General features: G+C 37.1%; 1 protein-coding gene across 1 annotated transcript in view; it reads right to left on the minus strand.

Moving 5' to 3' along the window:
- The window catches only part of LOC114647001 (kinesin-like protein KIF20B), a 121,898-nt gene that overhangs the window by 91,291 nt on the left and 5,254 nt on the right, over positions 1–25,353 (minus strand). Inside the window, exons 2-5 of the mRNA XM_028795455.2 lie at positions 24,355–24,472; positions 13,950–14,039; positions 13,745–13,864; positions 5,284–5,422 (exon numbers count right to left, since the gene is read on the minus strand). Coding sequence (XP_028651288.1) covers positions 5,284–5,422; positions 13,745–13,864; positions 13,950–14,039; positions 24,355–24,472 — 467 coding nt within the window. The remainder of the gene's footprint in view (positions 1–5,283; positions 5,423–13,744; positions 13,865–13,949; positions 14,040–24,354; positions 24,473–25,353) is intronic.

Below are 25,353 nucleotides of genomic sequence, written 5' to 3' on the forward strand. Positions count from 1 at the left end.
CATCACTAATTCTCCAACTTCCCGTGTAGGTGGAAGGCTGAAATTTGGCAGGCTCATTCCTTACAGCTTACTTACAAAAGTTAGGCAGGTTTCATTTCGAAATTCAAAGCGTAATGGTCATAACTGGAACATATTTTTTGTCCATACACTGTAATGGAGGAGGCGGAGTCACGTATCGCGTCATCACGCCTCCTACGTAATCACGTGAACTAAAAACAAGGAAGAGATTTACAGCACGAGTCACACGCGGGAACGAAGGTAAATGACGTTAATTTTTGACTGTCTTTTAATACTGTGTAAGCATACATATTAACACATGTGCAATTAAACGTGTGCATTTACGGGGTGATTTCTCAGGCTTAAAAGCTCACCTTTTATCAAACGCGGGAACAAAGGTAACTGACGTTGTTCACTGTCTTTTAATACTGTGTAACCATACATATTAACACATGTGCAATTAAACGTGTGCATTTACGGGGTGATTTCTCAGGCTTAAAAGCTCGCCTTTTACTAAAAAGGTAAATGCAAAACTATTTTCAATCAGTTTATTGAAACGCTCCCGTTAAGGATTGCAATAACATATTCGCGAGATAAAAGAACGAAGTAGGGGGAAATGGAGGAACAGCCGCAAACAGCGAAGAGCAAAAAATTAATTAAACAATTGAGAACGGAGCGAGTGAAGCATACAAGCATGTTCATAAGGGAAACAAAGCACGGTGTAAAACGTAAGTTTAAATTAAGTTTATAGAAACGCTCCCGCTGCGGATTGCAATAACATATTCGCGAGATAAAAGTTTAATGAGAAGACACGAGGTATAAACGAACCACATGCCGTGGCGCAACGTTAGGGGCAACAGTTTCAACCATTCTATGATCTGCTTCTCGCAACTGAAAGACGGCACATGGCGGATGTTAGCCGACTTGCTGACCGCAACGTTAGGGGCTTCAACTATGGCGCTGACGCCACATCTCAGTGGCAACACTTTGCAGACTGTACTTAAAAGACACGCCCTCCTCACTGGACAGTTAAAAAGACCAATCAAACTAACGATGACATCAAGTATTACCCAATCAAAAGTAGGAAAGGAGGCATCTTCATAAAATGCGTGTGGGATGATTTGCATGACACGCTGCTTTAAAAAAAAAAATGATAAAAAAAATACGGGATAAATCCCGTCCAGTACTGATTCAAAACGGGACGCGCAATTTCATTCTCAAACGCGGCACGATTCCGTATTTTAAAGGACGGGTGGCAACCCTACAGTGCCAGGTAACCACCCATACAATCAGATTGTGATTCAGACTAGGAATGCAATGAATGTAATTACCCCGATCTACATACAAGGCGAAAGTCTTGCAACATTCAAAGATGATGGTTTGGGATAATTAGTACTTATTAAGTACACCATGGAACATAAAAGAGCTTATGAAGCCTTGAACCGAAAAAAGCAAGATCTCAGAGATCGTAAAAAAAAAAGAAGGAGGTAATGTCGTTTTACTCGCTGTAGATTTTAGTCAAACATTACCAGTTATTCCACGAGGGAGACCAGCAGATGAACTCAACGCGTGTTTAAAATCCATGCTTCTCCCACGGTCGGTTATATGTCGCGTGTTCTCGGGTAGGTACACCAAAAAATTTATACATTTAAGCATGTAATGAGCAAAGAAAAAATGAGGTATACCCGAAGGCACTGCAGTAGTACTCAATGTAACTTTACTTCTTAAATGTTAATGTTTTACTGTTTAATAATTTGTACGCTTCTTATATATTGTTCAAATTCTTTTATCATCATCACCCATAAAGCGGATACCAGACCTGACGTATTATATGTGTACCAGATTTCAAGTCAATAGGTGAAACGGTTTGCAAGCTACAGGTGATTTAAAATCCTGGACAGACCAACGAAAAGCCACGGTAGCAAATTATAGAAGAAGATTTTACTGTTTAATAATTTATATTTATATGAAATGTGCTTCTTATATATTACTTCATATTCTCATATGATAATGATGTTAATGTTGTTTATATTGATTTCTATGTTATTGTAAGTGCATCTATGTGTGTATATGTGTTTATGTATGTATGTGTGTATATATATATATATATATATATATATATATATATATATATATATATATAAAAAATATATGTGTATATGTATATATAATATATCTGTATATGTGTGTATATGTGTGTGTATATGTGTATATGTATATATATATGACAGCAACACTCATAACAATGACAACACAATTACATTGACAATCATGTTACATTATTTTTAAAATGTTTCCTTTACTTTTTCATAACCTCTTTAACACACTACTTCTCCGCTGCGAAGCGCGGGTATTTTGCTAGTTGTTAATAAACAAAATATGCCTTCCTTATTAAGTAAATTATATACAGTGAATTCAAAAAAAAGTATTCGGGACCCTTCACTTTTTTCACATGTTCATTCATTTTTCCACCATATCAAGCAACACTCAATATCCTAAAATGACAAAGTAAACACATGATTTAAAAATATCATATACATTTATTAAAAGAAATTTTTTTTTACATTAACAGAATTATTCAGAATCTCTGCTATGACAAGTTAAATTTGGCTGCATTGCATCCCATTCTATTAATCATTGAGATTCTCTAAACCTTATTTGGAGTTCACCTGTGTTCATTTCAATTGATTGGACAGGATAATGAAAGGCATACACCCATCTAAAAAAGTTTCCACAGTTAAATGGTGTATCAGAGCAAGCCAGGAGGGTCAAAGGAATTATGTGAAGAGTACAGAGACAGGATTGTGCCAAGTCACAAACCTGCAGTATGGCCACAAAAAAAAAAAAACCCACACCACACCATTGCCTTCATAATTTTTAAATGGAAGAAGTGTGGAAGAACCATGGCTCTTCCTAGGGTTGGCCACCCCACCATACTGAACAGCGATGGAAATTAAGGGCCATGATAAGATAAGTAACCAAGAATCAAATGGTCTGGCTGAGCTCCAGAGAACATGTATGGAAATGGGAGATATTTCCAGAAGGAAAGCCATCACTGAAACACACAACAATAGGAGCTTTATGAAGAGTGACCAGATAGAAGCCTCCTCTCGGTAAAAGATGTATGAAAACCCACTTGGAGTTTGCAAAAAGGAACCTAAAGCCGGACTAACTGTGAGAAATTAGATTCCCTGGTCTAATGAAACTAAGTTTAGTGCCATGTCTAGGGGAAACCAGGCACAGTTTATCAGTTGTGCAATATTACTCAAAAGGTGAAGCATGGTGGCGGAAGCATCATGCTGTAGGTTTGATTTTGAACTGGCAAAGACTGGGAGACTAGACAGGGCTCTGAAAATGCTTAATGGAGCATAGCATAGAAATACCCTAAATGAAAAACTGCTCCACAACACTGTGAACATCAGACTAGGCCAAAGGTTCACCGTCCAATGGAACAATGACCCTAAGCACAAAGCAAAGACAACATAGGAGTGGCTTTGCGCCAATTCTTGGAATATCCTTAAATTGGCCAACCAGAGCCTGGACTTGAACCAAACTGAACATCTCTGGCTACTCCTAGACTAGCCCTTCACTAATGATCTATATTCAAAATGACAGAGCTTGAGAGGATCTGCAGAGAAGAATGGCCATTATTCCCTAAACCAGGGGTGGGCAAAGTCATTCCTGGAGGGCCGCAGTGGCCGCGGGTTTTTGTTCCAACCCAGTTGCTTAATTAGAAAACAATCCTTGCCAATAATTACATTTCATGGCTTGTTAGTGCTTTAACTCTGCTATGTTAAGTCATTCTCATATCCTAGATTTTTTTTCCATTCTAAGGATATCATCCAAATACTTTGAAGTGTAAAACGGATGGGTAATTCTCAGTCCTTCACTTTTTTCTCTTCTCTTTCCTTCCAAGTATTTAATTAAACCAAATAGTGCACGATAAATACACACAGGTATAAAGGGTAACAAGCAGAATGGATAACTGCTGGTCTCTTTTGTCATTTGCATCTTATTGCTAATAAGGAGCAATTAAAAACCGAGAATGCAGCTGTTTAAGACTTAAATACGCGATAAGGGTTCAAAATCTTAATGATTGAGATAACTAAAATGAAGCAGAAGTGTTTCTAGAGCAATAAGGGCTTATTAAACAATTGGGTTGGAACAAAAACCTGCAGCCACTGCGGCCCTCCAGGAATGAGTTTGCCCACCCCTGCCCTAAACCCATGTGAGCAAAACTTTTCATGTCATACACAAGAAAAATCCAAGCTGTAAATCAATGCAAAAAGTACTTCAACTAATTAATGAGTAAAGTATCCAAAATACTTGTGTCAATACGATATATCAGTTTGTTTGTAATAAATTTGCGAAGATTTCTAAATTACTATTTTAAACTTGATGTGGTGGTGGGGGGGAATAATTAAACTGATTTTAACACAAGGCTGCATCATAGCAAAATGTGAAAAAAATGAATGGGGCTGAATATTTTTGAATATGTTGTGTGTATATATAAAATACAAAACAAAAACTTGGTAACAGTTTGTATAATGCAACCAATTAAATCACAGCAGAAACTAAGTTATATTGTCTTTTAACATTTATTGTTGGTTAGAAAAAAGAAGTAATGACTATTTAATGAAATGCACACAATTACCTTTAATAACTATAGAAATATAACTCTTCAATATTACAAATGTTACTGTCATCTGAAAGCCACAACCATAACATATATGAAAAAAAAAAATTTTTTTTTTTTAAAAATCGGGTTAACTAAGTATGTGGTGGGTTGGCACCCTGCCCGGGATTGGTTCCTGCCTTGTGCCCTGTGTTGGCTGGGATTGGCTCCAGCAGACCCCCGTGACCCTGTGTTCGGATTCAGCGGGTTGGAAAATGGATGGATGGATGGTTAACTAAGTAAACTTCAGATAGTATTTAATAGGTCATCTGGCTCATCAAAATCAACATTTCAGGTTAGGTAAAAAGCAAATGTTAAATCATACGTTGAACTGTTTGGAAACAGAAGATAATTACAGATTAAGAACACATCATCAACAATCCATCATTTAAATTAAAACATTTTTGTTCTTATGGGATGTAATGATTCTAGGGTAAAAATTAACAAAAAGGGGACTGTCACCCAGCAAACAAAGGATTTTCAATCAAAGTTCATGCTCAGATTAATTTAAAAAATGACCTAGTATAATAATATTATTATCAAACAATAATGCTTTGAATACTAATCAAACATATGGATTTCCTTATATTAAAATAATACAAAAGACAAACCTAACAGAGTGTATGTTTTTCCTGCACTTGTCACTCCATAAGTAAAGACAAGAGAATTAACTCCATCTACCAAGTCCTTAACCATAGGTTTAACAGTTCCTTCAAAGACTTCATTTTGTGTTGCATCAGGGCTGAAAATCTAAAGAAACATAAAATTACAAGTATTAAATAGGAAATATTTTCCACTACTCACAAAATATTTTGAACCTCCACTTTGAAAAAACAAAAGAGCACTATTACTTTTCACCATTAAGAATTTTTGAACAGAATGTCAAGTAATACACTTTCAACCAAACCATATTAGTACTGACAAAGACTCCTAAAAAGTGAAAAGGAAATATTAAAACTGAGAACAGACCAGGAATATTATTTACAAAATAATCCTAAAACAATTCTGTAAATTAAAAGGCTAATTTGTTACCAAGCAAACAGTCATATTCAACAATGCTACTCTGACTGAATGACAAGATTAAACAGGTCACATAACCAACTACAGGGTCTTGCTTGAAGTCTTTGTAATGATACCCAAATACTTGTAGTTAAGCATTAAGAAATACAATGTGCTGTCTCATTGTGTCTGAATACTCTGCCATGTAATATCACTGGCTGCAAAAGTGAATGGCCATGAATTTCAGTCCAATAGCTTGTTATACTGGGAGGCTAATTTCCAGGGCGAACAATGCTAATCACTACTGGTGTCCTGCCCTTACCAGCAATAAGTTTGCAAATTGTTCCACACACACAACATGGGAATTGTTTGGGCATCAACATGTGGCTTGAGTGAGAATCAAAACTTCAATTCTGTTTGCCATGTAATAATGAGGGTGCAAAAATGTTACTGTTTTCTTTTCCTGAATGTCAATTAAACCAGAATCCCCAGCATCAGAAACATGCCTTTTTTGCTACTTGTAACTGAAACATGTTTTCAGGGTATAGTGGTAGACATGGACATAGTAGTACCCCTCTACTTAAGGACACAAATGTATTCTTGTTTTAGTAGATTAGGACACCAAATATCCAAAAAATATTCCATTGTAAAACTACTAAGGCTGCTTGTGTGAGTGTACATTCCAAAACAAAATCCTAATAGACCACAAAGTCATTTATGCCAGACTCTTTAAACCCCTTATGCCCAAAGGATTTCTTGGAATTACTGTGCTTATATCAAAACTGCTGCTATTCTGCTTATGTAATAAATAAGCTGCAAATAGCTCAGGAGTAGTGAGTACAGACATTCCAAATGTTTAAAAGAAAGTATATAATTAAAAACCTCTCTCTACACCAAATAAATAAAAAACATGGGTATAAAAAAGTGATGCTTCAGGGATTTCTCTCCAAAAGCTGGATTTTACAATACATCAATTCATATACTATATAGATACACAAACTATGTACTACTCTGAAGCAACAAATAAACAAATTTGTAACTATATAAGTTGCAATCACAAATTCTAACTCATCCATGTGTGGCAGTGGGCTTCCATTAATGCAGGACCCAGGAATGATTCCGGGGCAATGCCATGTCTACTGGTAGGCACTTTCAGGTGTCACAGGTAGCTGGGGGGTCGGCAATCAGCTGCCTATTTAAAGGTCCGCCTCCTCACCCGACTCCAGCCTTGATTGTTGGGAGGAGAAGGAGGTGGAGAGGCCCACTGTATAGTGTGTGGAAGAGAAGAGAGGAGGCTGAAGGAAGCCTGGACTTTGGGACTGTGGGGATTTGGAGTAAGGTGCTCTTATTGACTTGTAAATAGTATTATTGTAAACAAACGTGTGGTGATGGTTGTAACGTGTTGGCCTGTCTGTGTTCGGGTCTCCTATTCCACACAGGCCATAATGAAGTAGGGATGTCCTCCCCTGACAGCACTCTCTATAGGACCGTACGTAGGGACCCCAACAGGGCAACAAATCAAAACTGGAATGGAACAGCTCCCGATTCTCCGCTTCTGCTGGTCAGTCATAATTTTATACTAGCACTTCAAAGTTATCTTTTCACCCAGCCTTCCAATTCATCTGTCATTCTTCTTGGGCCTCCAATCCAGGTAATAAATCATGATCCTCCATTGCCAGGATACCCGTTCTTATCCCACAAAATATAAATTTACTCATCCAGACCTTTGCTTTAAAAATACATTTTTTTCCCTGCCACTTCTTGAAAGAATTTCTGTTTACCATTAGATACAGAAACATTTTGTACTATAGATTGGGGTTTTTGTGCTGCAATTCACATATCTTCTCTTGCAGTTGCCCCATAGGAGTTCAGGGTGTTATTTTTTTCTTGCATTTCACTCTGGAATAAACCAAGTACATATGTACATTTTCATACAAGCTTCTTCTAGTTTTGAGGTGGGGAACAGGTCTCTCCTCGTAGCCCTGCACACAGGGCAATAAATAGCCCTAGACAAAGCCCCAGAGCTAGTTACAAACACCACACATAAACCTCAACAATAGTTTCTCAGCCACTTTTGGATTGCAGGTGACTATTGCTGGGTTGCGAGGAAATGAGACTTTTTCACAGTACAATCCGCACCCCACTTTGCCACTGAAGAAATTGACAGAGCTGTATGTGATTTTTTTTTTTTTATCCCGTTTGTAATCATGCTCATTTCTGCATGTGGTGGTAGTGTTAGTGTCCATGATTGGAGAAATGATACAAAATTTAGTATGCCGTTGCTAACCCCTTCAATGAAGGGGAGGCAGGGAATGGAGATAATTATCCTACGAACAAGTCACCAGCTGAAACTGCTTTTTCCCCACCCTCATATGCTCACAACCCAACATCATCATACATTGACATTCAATCAAATTTGAGCGGCTCGGGGTCCTCACATAAAACCTCAAGCGGTACAGCGAGAAGTACAGCGTAACAGCTACAGTGTAACAGCCCTCAATATGCTAAAAATGATGCCGGTACTTGAAATTGAAAAAGCTCTGCTCAGAAAATGATCATAGGCAGAACGTACAGAAGACAGTGTCCAGGTATGTTAATTGAATCCATGACATTTGAGCTGTAGTTAAAGCTGCACTTCATGACACATACAAATCAAGCCTAGCATAGAGTCCTTTAGCAAATGCATCATTCTCAACAGAGTCAACTTGTGATCAGAGTCTGACTGGAGCTTTTTGCATAGCGGTGCATAAAGATGAGCTATCACACATGCCAAACAAAAAATGTTATTGAGTATTGATCTGCATCTTCAGATTGTACACCCATTGCAAAACAGCTTACCCATGTCATTTTAAAAAGGTAAAAAAAAGGAAAATATGTGAGAGGTCAAGTAATTTTAGAAGGAAACCAGGTGTGCACTTTACTGGTTGTCTTCCTCTGCAGCAGAGTTTCAGGGCCAGGGGAATGGATTCATCACAGAAAGTCATCACCAAGCATAGTTGTTTACATTATTAAATGTTGATGCCCAGATGTGAACTTCTAACTCTATTCCGTACACAACTAGACAATAACTGAACATATCACACTTACGAGTGCTCACATTGTTTCACTATGCTGTATGGAAGTTTAATTATTTTGCACTTATAATGCACACATGTACTTCAGCGGTGTAGCTAGACAAATATTAAGAATCCACATAGCATGAGAAGAACAAACGTTGTAGGCATACATTTTATTTTAATCATATTGAAGTTTAGCACAGTTGTTTTATTGTAGGCAGAATGGTAGCGCAAAGCTGTCATGGAGTTAACATGTGGTGCAGGACATGCCAACGGACTGATTGAATAAATAAATAAAATAAAAATAAAATAATGATCATTGGTTTGGGGTGCTTCAGTCTTTTTCATTGTGGTTGGGCAGTGTTGCACATTCTACCCTTTTCATTTTCTGATAATTTTTTTTTTCTTCATTCAGTAGGCTATGTAAAATAACATACAATATAGCAGATGAAAAGTAGACACTGTTTAAGAAAATAATCATACAATTTGAGCTTGCATCTGACTGTTACATGCCACAGCATAACATAACATAAATATAACTGCAGAATCTAACATGAAATTGTAATAAAAAAATGCGTTTATGGAGGGTTGCTTGGTGGTGGCGGCGGCGGCATTGGCATAATTTCACCCATGACATCCACTGCAGGTAGACAAGTGAGCAAGAAGCATACCTTTACCTCAAGACAATAGTACCAAAAATCTCTGTTAAAATTTCATTATTTCCAATTTACTTTTGTTACCACAAGAAGTGTATTCAGACTCCTCCTCCTTCCACCCCACCCCCCCATTAGGACACTAGTACCTATTAGCTCCATTATAAAACACAAGAACAGACTAGATATTTATTAAAATTTGTACCATGTTTCACTTCAGAATACAGTTTCATATATACCATGATTTGGCAGAAATAACAGCATCTTTTAAAGAATATGTTAGGGATCAGATTCCTAAAAGTAATACTTTCAGCACAGTCGCCTGTATGCAACTACCTTTGATTTGTCAATACATTCATGTGCAAAGTAAATACATCTGTGATTGATTACAACACTCATTTGCCATTCGTTATTAGGAAAACTGTACAGCAGGAATAGAATATTCTATATAAATAGAACGCAGTGATCACCACTTTTCTCAATTAGTAAATCACTGTAGTAGTAAATGTAATCACATTTAATTTACAATTATTCAGCCCTACTGTATATATTATTCACTTTAAGACTTATGAAAAGGGTTTGAAATTTTTGTATCAGTGGCATTTTTTGAAAAATCATCACATTAGAAAATTCACAATTTATGTTGAGTATCTGTAACCTTAGGTCTGAAGTTTTAAATATGGATTGTGTCTTCACTAAACAAGTCAGCATGCTCAGGGAATTTCATTTTCAGTAAATGTGTAATTAAAAGAAAAGCTACAATATGGAGAATGAGGACTAGAATTTGGATTGTTAGCTACATGTTACTAGAATTGTATCTTAAACAACAGTCCAAGTTTGTCTCTTTTACCAATCAACTGATAATGCTGATTATTTAAAAATTACAAGCACAGCTTACTCTAAAAGCCATTAATAATCCAAGTGACACCAAAAGGTACATAATCCCTTCATTTCTAGAAGAGAAAAAAAAAAACACAACGCAAATCCAATTATGTAATTTCATCACCGATTCCAAAACACGACAACTGGAAAATAACTACTTGCTTAACTGAGGGTAGAGTCCAATTAAAAGCAAAAAACTGGCTGGGACAAAAATCTGTAGCCAAAAGGAATCCTGAGGACAGAACTTGACAACCATATACTGTACTACTTTTATAACAGAGTTGAGCATGACTGGCTCATTATTGTACTATACATCAGTCTAAAACATGATGGAAACAACATTAATATTTTATGATTCACAACTTCAGTAACTGCTGTTTGTATTTACATAAATCGGTGCTTTTTCTTGTTTCCATCAATTCTGAAACGTCTAGTTGGGTGTTCATTTTATAACATTCCCACCATACAAAGTCATTCAGACCTGCTAATAAGGTTGTACAAGTTAATACTCAACTTTGCACCTCTTCAATGGTTCCAGATGCACACTGCAATGGTTAGTGTTAGTATACAGTTATTCTTTGTTCAATGGTTGCGCATAGCTCGAGTGCACAATGCAACAGTAGTATACACAACAGATAGTCTTATTAGCAGAACATGTTAACTCATGTTTAAGACAAAAAAAAAAAAAGTGAAGTTTTTGGGTCAAAATGTGATGCATTTAATACTGTATAAAACACATGTATGCATGTATATACACAAATATTTATCCAGGAATTAATAAATATTTTATTTACAAGTATGTCATAGTAGCAACTGTTTCAGGTGTCAAACACTTAAAACTATAAATTTCTCTGGTGTGATCATTCCCTGGAATAAAGCTTGTACCATTCAAGTGCTGCAAAGTTCAAAAATGAATGGAAACCATTTTATTAAAAAAACACCAGTTTTTACATGGCACCATAAGCCCATGAAGAAGTTTTGAATACCTATAATGTTTAGAATAGAGTGTTATTCTATTTATATCATAAATGTATAAAATATTTAAACTCTAATCTTGAAAAAAAATATTGCTGCTCACTATCACTTTCTTAAAATTATGAAACTGTAATGGGAAATTTTAGGTGAATTACTACTAAAAAAAATTGCACCAAATAAAGATGGCCGAAAAATCATTTAGAAATAAGTACCCTAAGTTCTTGTCAATAAGCCGCGGCTTATCTAAGGAAAAAAGTTGTGAAAATGAAAAAATAGAATATCGGCTTATACATAAGTCCGGCTTATACATCCATCGCGGGGGTTGCGTTCCAGAGCCACCCGCGAAATAAGAATATCCGCGAAGTAGAAACCATATGTTTATATGGTTATTTTTATATTGTCATGCTTGGGTCACAGATTTGCGCAGAAACACAGGAGGTTGTAGAGAGACAGGAACGTTATTCAAACACTGCAAACAAACATTTGTCTCTTTTTCAAAAGTTTAAACTGTGCTCCATGACAAGACAGAGATGACAGTTCTGTCTCACAATTAAAAGAATGCAAACATATCTTCCTCTTCAAAGGAGTGAAGCAAACAAATCAATATGTCTGTTTGGCTTTTAAGTATGCGAAGCACGGCGGCACAAAGCTGTTGAAGGCGGCAGCTCACACCCCCTCCGTCAGAAGCAGACAAAGAGAGAGAGAGGGAGAGTTTGTTTTTCAGTCAAAAATCAATACGTGCCCTTCGAGCTTTTAAGTATGGGAAGCACTGTGCAGCATGTCTTTTCAGGAATCAGCTTTACAAAAGATAGCAACGTGAAGATAATCTTTCAGCATTTTTAGACGAGTGTCTGTATCGTCTAGGTGTGCAAACAGCCCCCCTGCTCAATCCCCATACGTCAGGATCACAGATAGTCAGCGCAAGAGAGACAGAAAAGTAAGCAATCTAGCTTCTCAGCCATCTGCCAATAGCGTCCCTTGTATGAAATCAACTGGGCAAACCAACTGAGGAAGCATGTACCAGAAATTAAAAGACCCATTGTCCGCAGAAATCCGCGATATATATTTAAATATGCTTACATATAAAATCACAATTTAAATGACCGCTACGCGCTCGTGTTGACTCGGCGACGCCCAGAGCAGAAAGAACGCGCTCCGGCTGCTCCAACCGCGCCATGCGGGGAGTGAGAGAGACGGCAATATCTCACACTCTCTCCCCCCTTAAAGAAATTAAATGGGCGCGAGTGAGACCACTGACCTCCCTCCCTTCTATTAGTTATAGGTTATAGTACGTTCGGCTTATCCATGAGTCCGGCTTATCTATGATACGATTTTATTTTAAAAATTCGTATGATTTTTGGTCTCCGGCTAATACATGAGTCCGGCTTATAGACAAGAACTTAGGGTATTAAACCAAATTAAAATAACTTGTGTTAAGCCAACATTTAAAACAGATAAGAAAATAAAGTAAAACCTTGATTATTAGCTTTTCACTTTTGTTATAGTTAATCTACTATATATTGTAAAAAAAAAAAAAAAAAAAAAAAAAAAACACAAACGTAAAAAGTGGAAAATGTGCTTCACATATTGCTTTAATTTACAGAGTAGGAATAAGAGTGATGCTGACAAAAGTGAAAAACCAGTTGATTACTGTTATGGCTCTTCTGTATTATACATTTTCTTTTTAAATTCTGTTGTTTTGTTGCAGGCAGCTTGTGATGTGCTGTGCTGAAGCAAGCAAAAAGGGTGGAATGGATGCTGTAAGTGATGGGACTGCCTGAAGGGCTTCTGCTCTGTAAGGGGAGGACATGCCTCTTAGAAGATGAGTAACAGGAGAAGTTAGGAGGAAAAGAAAGGTGTGGTGGAAGGAAGTTTTGAATAGTGAGTCAGGAGACAATAACCAGGAGTGTTTGCGGTATAGAGAGAAAAAAAAAAGAATGCAACTAGAAGGAGAGGAATTAACTGGTAGGGAAAGCGTTCTTTTATTGTTTTGGAGGCATGCTCTGTAAGTTTGTTATGGAACGAAGACTCCAAGTAAAACATAGGAAACTAGCACCACTGAGCTGTATTTGTTTATTAGGCAGGTCATTACAATAATACATGAACTAATTAATTTTGTTAATAGTTTTGATTTGTAAATAAATATGACTATTCGCTAAACTAATCTACTGTACATCATTTTTAAAGTAACTGTTCTTATATCCCATGTAAAATTCTTTATGGCTATTTATATAGAAAAAATTAACAATCCACAATACAGTACAAGGAAGCAAGCAATAATTCACCTGAAGCTTAAAGAAATATTTAGATAGAAATAAACAGGGTAAACATTAGAATCTAAGAAACATAATAATGATTAATGTTCATGGATATGATGCACAAACTAAACAATATTTCATTAAATATGGAGATGAATGCTGCACTTAAATGGAAGTCCATAGTCATCTGAACTTCGGACACTCAGAAATAAAATATTTGTAGCCTTTAAAATAAACTTTATTACTCACTTGTGAAAACTGAAATCTTTGAACCATCTGACTGAGCAGTTTTTCACTTTGCCTGCATGTTAATGACCCTTTTGGAGCTTTCAGGACTACATTTTTCAAGTCTTCAATTACCACACAATCCTAAAATAAAATATTAAAGTTAAATTCTAAATATTCAGAACTTTTCTTAAATTCTGGGAAAGTTGAAATGAATACTAATACATACCTGTGATTCAGATTTCTCAATTTCAGTTGTAGTAAAAGGCCTAACACGAAGATAAACTTGCAGGCGCTCCTTGTCATCTGAACTGTTAACCTAAAATACAGAAAGTGGGGCATTTACACAACAGTTCAAAAAAAAAAAAATAAAATAAAATTTTTTAAATTATATATATATATATATATATATATATATATATATATATATATATATGGCACGAAGATATGAAAAAAAGAAAACAAGAATCAAAAACAAATTAACTTACACTACATTCTGATACTAAATAAATAAATATAGAGTTAAATAAATGTCGATAAAAGTTAAGTAGGATAAATAAAATTTGCATCTATCATTAATTAAAAAAAGAACAAATTGGTATTAATGGGCTCCTTTAAAAAAAAACGTTAGGGGAGCACGATTAAAACTTATGAAAACTCAGGTCGCAAATACTTAAAGGTTGAGAAACGCTGCTATAAAGTAAGTGTTCATTCAACACATAGCAAAAATATGCAACTAAGTTTCTACTTATGGGTTTTTATCGATAGCATCAGTTATTTGTTGAAAGTTAATCACCTTCCTTTTGGGTGCAGTAAAACTTTTATCGAGATAGACACTGATCTAATCCCTCTATAGTGACACCATCTACATAAATGTCAAAGTCCTATTCCCCATTTGACATCTGCAAATCACCAAAAGATTAAAATATTACCATACAGTAGTCCCTCCTCTATCGCGGGGGTTGCGTTCCAGACCCCCCCCCCCCCCCGAAAGGTGAAAATCCGCGAAGTAGAAACCATATGTTTATATGGTTATTTTTATATTGTCATGCTTGGGTCACAGATTTGCACAGAAACACAGGAGGTTGTAGAGAGACAGGAACTTTATTCAAACACTGCATAAAAAACATTTGTCTCTTTTTCAAAATTTTAAACTGTGCTCCATAACAAGACAGATGACAGTTCTGTCTCACAATTAAAAGAATGCAAACATATCTTCCTCTTCAAAGGAGTGAACGTCAGGAGCAGATAATGTCAAAGAGATAGAGAGAAAAAAGCTTTTAAGTATGCAAAGCACTGCCGGACAACGCAGCTGCTAAGAAGGGAGCAATGTAAAGGTAGCCTTTCAGCATTTTTTTTTAGAGGAGCGTCAGTATAGTCTAGTGGTGCGAACAGCCCCCCCTGCTCACACCCCCTCAGTCAGGAGCACAGAATGTCAGAGAGAGTGAGAGAGAGAGAGAGACAGAGACAAAAACAAACAAAAATCAATATGTGCCATTCGAGCTTTTAAGTATGTGAAGCACCATGCAGGAAGCATATCGCTTGACAAAACAGCCACATTTAAGGCCAGCAAGGAAGAGAGCAATGTGAAGGTAATCTTTCAGTGTTTTTTTTGAGGAGTGGCTGTATCTTCTAGGGGTGCGAACAGCCCCCGTGCTCACAATATATTTGAGGAGTTTTACTTAATACATGCTCTGATTGGGTAGCTTCTCAGCCATCTGCCAATAGCGTACCTTGTATGAAATCAACTGGGCAAACCAACTGAGGAAGCATGTAATAGAAATTAAAAGACCCATTGTCCGCAGAAATCCGCGAACCAGCAAAAAATCTGCGATATATATTTAAATATGCTTACATATAAAATCCGTGATAGAGTGAAGCCGCGAAAGTCGAAGTGCGATATAGCAAGGGATTACTGTAATCTGGAAATGATCCAAAATGCAGAATCAACATTGATGACTCTTTGCTAGATTTTCCTATATTAGATTCACCTGTCTGAAAGTGAAACTATTATTTTGCAGAGTTGCAAACTGCAATACAGTAATCCCTCGCTACTTCGCGGTTCACTTTTCGCGGATTCACGACTTCACGGGTTTTTAAATACAAGTGATTGCCCGCCTATCGCGGAAGTTATGTTCCAGACCCATCAGCAACAGGAGAAAATCTGCGATATAGAAAGACCATATAAATAAACATTTTTATAGTTTAAGCCTTAAAATACCCATCCCACATGCTTTAAACACATGTAAACTTATAAAACACACTTTGTTAACACATATGATATGTGGATGTCGGGCTAAGGATATAAGTAACATCTCACTATTATAAAACATTTTAACTTCATGCAAGACAAGACAGTGAGACAGGAAAATTGGTGATGTACAGGCTTTTAAATTATTGACACGCAGAGCGACAAGCAGCACAAAGCCAGCACAAAGTCCACTTCTCCTTAGCGTTCATTCAGCTCCCCACCCCCTTGACAATGCGAAGTGGCAGGAGCTTACTGCGCTTCCGGGGAGGGGGGTTTGAGCGAACGTGCGTTCAGCCCTCACACACCCACACACACTCCTCCTCATCCTTCCGAACGCGCAGAGTGACAAGCAGGCATTTTGGCAGAAGCAGCACACAGTCCATTTCTGCTCAGCGCAAGTTCAGCTGCCCCCCCTTCACAAAGCGAGTGCAGACACATCGACGTCTGATCGCTGCGTGCAGTGTTGGTCTGCGGTGTTTAAGAATGCAGAAAGTGTTTAAGAGCATAGGAAGTGTTTATAAGAGTGTGGGAAAGGTTAACAAGAGAGTGACAAAGGTTTATAAGAGTGTGGGAAGGGTTTATAAAGCCTTAAAATACGTATAAATAATAAAATAAATATAGGTCGCTACTTCGCGGATTTTCACCTATCACAGGGGGGCTCTGGAATGTAACCCCCGTGATAGGTGAGGGATTACTGTATTATATTACACCACTACTCCATAGGATTTAAAAAACACTTCTCACACACCACTGTGCTATTTTTGCATTTAATCTGACAGAATGCCAAGACCTTTGCAATTTCTACCCAGACTTGGATTTTAAAAAAATCTCTTTGCTACATTTACAGTACATGTACATATTTCCCTGACACGTTTATCCAGTGCAACTTGCAACATTTATGATACAATTGTTTACATTTCTTTTGGTTTAACAATTAGAACACAGGCAGGTCATGAGACTTGCTCATGATCACACAGTGTTAGTAGCGAACCTTGAACCCACCACCTCACAGTTTGAAGTTCAAAGGCTTAACCACTACACCAAAAACTTAATAAATTTTATTTTGCATACCACACAGTATAAAAATTGTAATTTCTAGCAGCATTAATATATAATAAACACACAAAAGCATAAGCTATGCACAGTCTAATTGAGTAGGATGCCATCACCGTGGCACTTCTTTCAATATTGGTTTGTGTTTGCATCAAACAAGATGATCATAATCAACTTCTACACCCCTCATGACTCAGATATCCCGGATAATTGATTTGAACCGATGATTGATCAGGAAATAGAAGAACACACTAGCAGCATTCAAGGCATGGGATGACCATGTCATCTTGTAGATCGATTTATAAAGGAAATGTTTGGGTGAAGGGAGCAAAACTCAACAGACTTAAATCCATTGTCACGGAGGTTGCCACAGCTCAATTAGCCCATTACCTCTTCTTAGCTTGTGCATGAAGTGCTTGACCTGAATGCTCAGATCACTCGCCAAAAAGATGGGGCCATACTTTGGGGTTTTGGTCAGAATGTTTTGGAGATCAATGCAGTAGAAATCCTTTTCATTCAGCTGATTTCTATGAGTGAGTACACTGATGATCGCAAGAAGCATTGTCCCATTGAGAATGACGATGGCAATGGGATCAGACACTGATCGCTTGCATCTCTCATTGATTAGAATCCTTAATCCTTGTACATGAGACTCTCCGTTAGAGAAATACAATTGCATGCTCTTAGGGTTATCAAGGTTGCACACCTGTTTGACTGTGGACAAAGGGAGGCAAAGCTCTGTGTGAACAATCATATCGAGATTATATCTCAATGTTTCACTGCAATTTTATTTGATTTTTCCAACCTATTATCAGTTTTGGATGTTCCATGTTGCAAATATGAGGCGATTCTTTGGTGTCATGATCTTTTCGTCAGCATCAGATGCTGCACCCGCCCATTGTCACAGCTGGAGTACCCAGTAGCTCACTTCTCAGCAACGGCCTGATAAGTGCCAGCATCGCCTCATTATCTGCCCCAGACTCATTAGTATTGTACAAGGAGATTCACTCAAAAGAGGCCCAGAATATTCTGTAAAAACTCTCGCTAGGACAAAGCAATCTGAACGAAACAACGTGCAATGTGCTCCTCAGTATATGGAGCTTCGAACAAGCCAGGATGCCCTTGCGTTGGAGCAATGAGGTAGGTGCCGGACAGCCATCGCAATATTTAACCTTTGTTTGCTACTTCTCATCAGGATGGTGATGTGTAGTACTGAGCAGCGAGTCTTCATGGTGCAAACCTATTGGGTCACCAATTCGTTTAAGCGATGTCAGAACCACCTGGATGATCATGAGTTAACACAAGGTTACTTCCAGCAAATGGAGCAACGTGTTACACGTAAGTTGGCAAGGAACATGGCAGAAATTGAGCCCTTCTTTGGCAACAGGGTAATTTCAAAGGAGCTTTGGCCATCATGGTTGCCGGATCAGACACCACCAGACTTCTTCCTTTGGGGTATGGTCAAAGGAAAAGTCTATCGGAACATGTCTTACACTGTGGAAGATTTGAAGGAAAACATCCAAACGCTTGCCGACACGTTCAGGAAGAATATGGAGCGCCTTGTCGAAAGGTGTCTGGCAGAAAACGGAAACCACTTCCAGCATTACATGTAATGCAATCGATTACACATACATCAAGGTATATAGCATATTTTTTTGGTTCAGATTACTTCATCGTAACAGAAGTACAACAGAATATTCAAGGCCTCTTTCAAGTGAACCTCCCTGTACAAGGTTCTGTTTTGATGCATTTGGCATTGGTTTCATGCCAGTAACATTTATACCACTTTGCAAACACAAACATAGTTCTTAGCCATGTGCTAACCACCAATGCAGCGGTGCCAGCTTTCCATTAGGCCACTTCTCCAAACCTCAGAGTTGCCCTACTGGCCCAATACACGCTGTTAGCCCACTTGCACTATGAGCTGGCTATGGCAAATAGCAAAGACGGAGAAGAGGGAGAAAAAAGAAAAAAAAATAATCTAGGTCCCTATTATATACAAAAAGAAATTCATGAAAATGGGGAATTGCTTATGCAATTTTAAAGTCCATGCCATAAGCTTCTCTACTACCCACCAGATCTGAATTGTATAGGACATCATTTGCCCAGAATGTGCCCTGCTGTATATGTGGGAGTATATATGTTACATGTAGCACACACATTAGGGTTGTCAATTAAAAATTTTTAATCGCAATCAATAACAAACTGTCACTTGATTAGTCTTAATAGCTGAGCTACCTTGGTTAAACATGCTAAGTACAACAGTGGCATTCATAGGTGATCAAATGTCAAGCAATATCTTTAGGCCAGGGGTTTTCAGCCCATTTTTTAGCATATCACCTCCAGGAATTTAAATATTACCACCATTTTATACCACTCTTAAATTTTAGGTACAGAACTACTAAGTGCCATTTCTTAACTCTCCCTAAGGGAAAAAAAATTAGACAGCCTAAAATTTCTATATACAGTGGAACCTCGGTTCACGACCAGAATTCGTTCTAAACCTCTGATCGTAAACTGATTTGGTTGTGAACCGAAGCAATTTCCCCCATAGGATTGTATGCAAATACAATTAATCCGTTCCAGACCGTACAAACTGTATGTAAATATATTTTTTTTAAAGATTTTTAAGCACAAATATAGTTAATTACACCATAGAATGCACAGTGTAATAGTAAACTAATGTAAAAACATTAAAAAACATTGAATAACACTGACACAAACACCCAGGCTCCCTGCTCAGCTGCACGAGCCTTCTCTCTCTCTCTCTCTCTCATCAGCACGCGAGCCTTCTCTCTCTCTCTAACATTGCAGCAGTTTGCGCTATAGCCTTGCAACCAATCACTGTTTAAACACTTTTTTTTTTTTTTTTTAAATGAGTTTTAAGCACAGGGGAAAAAAAATGAACATTTGAAAAAAAGAGAAAAGTAACACTGTAACAATTCACACTACGAAACGAAAAATTAACATTTGAAAAATCCGTAATATAAAAACTAACCATAAACCACCAAGAAAACTAACCTTGCATGAGTCGAGGTCTGGCATGAAGTGAGGAGAAAATGGGTGGACAGGAGGTTACAGTTTTGAGGGAGAGTCTGGCTCCGCGATGGAGGGATGTTTTCCTTCAGGTGTTTTCTCTCTTGTGATTTCTTGGGTTTCTGGTGTTTTTAGCTGTTTAGCTGGTGGGAGCGAAAGCCTCGTGCAGCCATTCCAAAAACAAAGTCCTTGTGACCCAACCCTTCGTGTTTGCCCTCCACATCACTGGCAGTCTGGCTTTGTTTTACATTGTGCTGCTTGAAAGCACGAGGGTTCTCAAATTGGTAAATGAGTAAACTGGTAAACAGTTTTTCCACCTCTTCCAGCACTTGAGGCCTCTGCCTGGTTAACGCTGTAAGTCCTTTTGCAACATCAGCTGCTTTAATAGATTTTTTTCTGCTTTAGAATAGTCGAAATCGTAGGTTTTGACTTCTTGTACTCGGCAGCAAGATCAGTAACATGAACACCACGCTCATACTTTTCAATAATTTCTTTCCTTACTTCGATTTCAATTTTATGCAAAACTTTCTTCTCACCACTCTTCACTTGCTTAGAAGCCATGGTTAACTGCAAAAGCACACGAAATACTGTAGAGCACAAAGAGTTCACAGGTAAAGCACGCATGTCTGACTGAGAACAATGAACAGGGAGAGGCTGAACACGTGCTTAAATACAGTAATCGGCGCGTACGAACCGGAAGGGAAATGAAATAGAGCACAAACAGTTCACAGCGAAAGCACGCACGTCTGACCGAGAACAATGCAACACGTACGGAAATCATCAGCGCGCACAAACCGAAAGGGAAACTGGCTTGTTCGTATACCGAGTGCGTGGTTGTGAACTTAGGCAAAAGTTTTGCAAACTTTTTGGTCGTAAACCGAGTTGCACATGTACCAAGACATTCGTGAACCGAGGTTCCACTGTATTTCTAATACAGTAAAACCTCTATTATCCATCAGGGGTCGGGATCGAAGCCATAATGGAGAAGAGAAACAAAACAGCTACATTAAAAAATGATATACAGTAGATTCATTTACCAAATAGTTGTATTTACAATATAAAACAAAATGTAATATACCGGTAGTATTAACAAAATTAATTCATATAATATTGTAACAACCAGTGCAACAAGCAAACACAACTGAAGCACTGGAGTTTTCTATATTTTACCTGGAGTCTTCATTTTGTAACAAAGGGTGTCCTGTCTTATACCCTGTGTTATGGAGAACAACTCCAAAACAATAAGAGTGCTTTCCCTAACAGTCAGTTTATCTGCAGCCACTTACATTCTGTCTTTCTCTATACCGCAAACAGTCCTGCTTATTGTCTCTTAACTCCCTACTTAAAATGTCCTTCTCTTTCCTCCTAACTTCTCCTGTCATTCATCTCCTAAGAGATGTGTCCACCCCTTACAGAACAGGGGTCCTTCACAGAGCCCAATCACTTACAGCATTCATTCCACCCTTTCTGCTCCTGCACAGCACAAGCCGTAAGCATGTCACAATATATTAAACAAAATGTAAAAAGAAAATTACAATACAGAAGAACTTTAATAGGTAACAACATTACTGTCAATGTTTTCCATTTTCAACATGTTTTTCAATGGTGTCAGCATCTGTTCACTGTGTGTGTATATATATATATATAATATAATATAATATTTATTATAATATATATAAAAAAACGGATCGGGCTTTTTTTCTAGAATTTGCTTGAACATTCCGGTTGATTTTGCGACTTCTCTCATTGGGCTAAGAATCATAGTTCACTTGCAGGAGCAAAATATTTGCTTTAATCCGAGACAGAAGCTACGGGCCGAGGGGAGGGGGATGAGCGTATATGGAGCCGGGCAGGGCTCTCCTTGCTGTTCTGTTTCACTTCTATGCGGGCGAAGCCGTGGGGGATAGCTAGTTGATAATAAAACTAGATGATGATAAGTTTTTGGTTTTCTAGAAAGGATACAGTTACATTTTCAGTTTGAAAAATGACAACCTTCAGATATCTTTTTAAATATTAAAATAAATCATAAATCGTAAATCATCCATATTTTTTATAAAAATAAGTTATTTTTTCATATTGTCCAGCCTGAAGGACATTGCACCAGACAGTTCTTAAATTTTCACTTAATGTAATAATAGTATCCCCAAGATGTATAAAATTACAGGCAGTGGGGAAATAAAACCGATATAAGTAAAACAAGCAGAAAAAAAAAATGCATCTTGTTTCAAAGGCATGGTTATGACAAAAACGGAAATCAGTACTAGTACTTGTACTAGACATGACCTAGGCAGAGGAAATGATACTTGTTTTGTTCTCTATTCACAATAACTAGCACTGGTGCAATTTTCATGTAAACAATTAAGTGATGAATGGAACAGCAGATAAGAAGTGCTCCAATGAAGTGAAGCATAATTATTCTGGGAGTGTAATTTGCATATGGAACTACGTTCATAAAATTCTCATATAGCTAAATAGGTACATAATTGTGCAAACACAGGTAATGAAAATGAAATAAAACCTTTCATTAAAAATTCTGATACTTTGAAGCTATAGTCAGCAGTGCTAAGATTGTATGCCAATATCACAATATAGTATATAACAATGTGGAATGACTAAAGTATGTGGAACAAAAAGCAAACCTACAAATAAAGCGCCCTCTCATTCCAGGCATCCCGGCTTGGTAAGATCCCTAGCTGTCTGCCATAATACTTTCCCCTCCATATTAAGAGGAGCAAATCAAGATATGTTCAACTTAAGACCATGTTACATTAGAGGACTTTTTGTAGTCTTCTTTTACATAATCTTAGTGAGTCATACGTAGTGAGAAGCATGCTTTCGTGCAAGGCAGTCATCTAGTTTGATGCACACAATGATTCTAACTAGTCTGACTCACCCTGCCAAAAATCTGCAAGTTTAATTTTGTCTTTATACACTGTGATGAGCTGTGTGCATGAGATCTGACAACCAATGAATGTTAATCTGGAAATACAATGCATATAAGACAGCAACAAGGAATGAAGAAAACAAGTGTTTTGGACCCAAAACAAAAGAGGACCTTGTTTGTCCCATAGTCTATGTACCACAATAGAATGGGGGAAAAAAGGAAAGAGTAAAGATTGCACTAGCTCTGTCAAGCAAGTTGCTACTGGCTGTCAAAAACAGGGGCAACCATGACTGCACTGTAAAATCATCACACTGTCTCTAAATCTGAAGTGCCCCCAGCAATTTTGAGACATGTAAATAAACATGGTCTGCCAAAGAGATCAGCAAATGAAGAAGTGACATCAACTTTTATTGGCACCTGCAATGGCTACTGCACTCAATAAAGAGCTATAATTTGTACAGTATGATTACCCTTTAAATTTGAACAATTTTCTAATATCAGTGTATAATATTTCGACATTGCATTATGCTTTGTATCTATTTAACAATTTTAATAATAAAAAAAGAAGAAAAATCTGTACACACATATGTGTAGTAATTTATCCAATTTTTGGGTGGTAAAACTCATTATTCACAAGTTACTTATTTCAAAATTGAAACTAACTTTATGTACTGTATATGCAATGAAGAAATTAACAAAAAGGGTTTGGTTTTCCTTGCATTAAAATGTTTAAACGTTATTGTATGTATTTGTCCCCATGCACCAAGGCACTTCAGAAAAACACCACAAAACAAACAGTTTTAAATCTCTCAGCCCATATTGCAATAGGCAACATGCCAAATAATCCCTAGAATCAAGATCAATAATCAAACACACTGCAATGAAGGCTGTACATTTGCTCCTTCTCGTCTCCCCAGAATTTAACTTTTGATGACTAGAAACTGCACTGGGAGCAGATTTTGGGTCAAAGTTGAGGTTGTAGGTTTTTCCACAACATATATAGCAGTAAATCTTTACAGCCTGGGCATTCACTTATTTTTCTAAACATTTAGACAAATAAAATTACATTGGGGGGAAAAAAAAAAAAAAAAAAAAAACCAGCTTAGCCACATTATTTTTAAATTTGTAACTAACACGAATGCAATTACTACTAACAATACTTAGATTACCAAAAAAAAAAAAAAAAAAAAAACCCAGACACACTAAGTTGCTATACCACTCTTCAGTTTTAAATAATTTTAGACTTGCATCTTTAATATCGTATATTGCCCAGGCAAATGCTGACCTTTTTCTCCCCAAAATACACATTTTAATTGCTTATTTGTAATCTGACAGCATTACCATAATAAATATGGAAAACGTTTTTAAAAGTATAGGGCTCAGAATTTTACATTTGTTATCAGGCCTCACCTGTGATGAATCTGAAGTTTCTGAAAGTCTGGAAAATTCTTCTGAAAGATCTCTTTTCAAGTCTTCGACAACGATCAACTCTTGTCGGACAGGTTTATCATTTAAACATGTCTCCATCCTGCCAAAATTCACATTGTAAGATAATTAAATAGCTGGCAGTTACAGTAAATGTGTACTGCAACTCAATTCAGTTTAACAGTAAACAGTAAGATAAAATCTAGTTGACAGCATTTCATCATTGAAGGACTATGACTGATTGAGGAGTGCAAGTACAGCTCAATGAAGTTATATGGTGAATAAGTAAAAGATGATGAACACAAAGACTGTAATAACTGATGAACACAATGGATGAAAGTTTAATTGATGATCAGCATGTAGATGAAAAGCATTACATTTGCAGAGGGCAAAGACAAGGAGGAATGAAAGTTCAGTATTACAGTTCACAGCCAAAATAACGTGTTTGCTAAGTAAATGAATGGAGTTATAACTGATGTTGCTGAATTGTCAGTTTCATAGTACAGACCGAAATGATAAAAAGATAAATGGAATACCTTTAAAGGCATGAGAAATGAGATAATATCTTAAAGAGAGAAACCACATTCCACAATGAAAAAAACTGATGAAACATACTTGACGATTAAAGAGATTTCAACAAAGAAAACTTAAGGCATAAAAACTGAACAGACTCAGAAGACACCTATAGGAGGAAACTAAGCAAATATGGTGTTAATTCCTATATTCTACCTTCAAGTAAAGTACAAATAATATATATCCCATGGTAAACTACTCACCGTAGGACTTTGCCCATACTACCTACCACGGGAGTTTAATCAATTATTTGTGACAGTTTACATACCGCCACATGCTCATGTGGAAGCTGCAGCTGAAACGATTCTTGAAACTGCTCATAAACTAGAAACCAAATCACCTGGTTCGTTCAAACTTGTGATGGGTGATTTTAATTTATGCAATCTGGAGTCAGTATTACCAAATTACCAT

This window comes from Erpetoichthys calabaricus, chromosome 2 (genome assembly GCF_900747795.2).
Source record: "Erpetoichthys calabaricus chromosome 2, fErpCal1.3, whole genome shotgun sequence".
Lineage (NCBI taxonomy): Eukaryota > Metazoa > Chordata > Cladistia > Polypteriformes > Polypteridae > Erpetoichthys > Erpetoichthys calabaricus.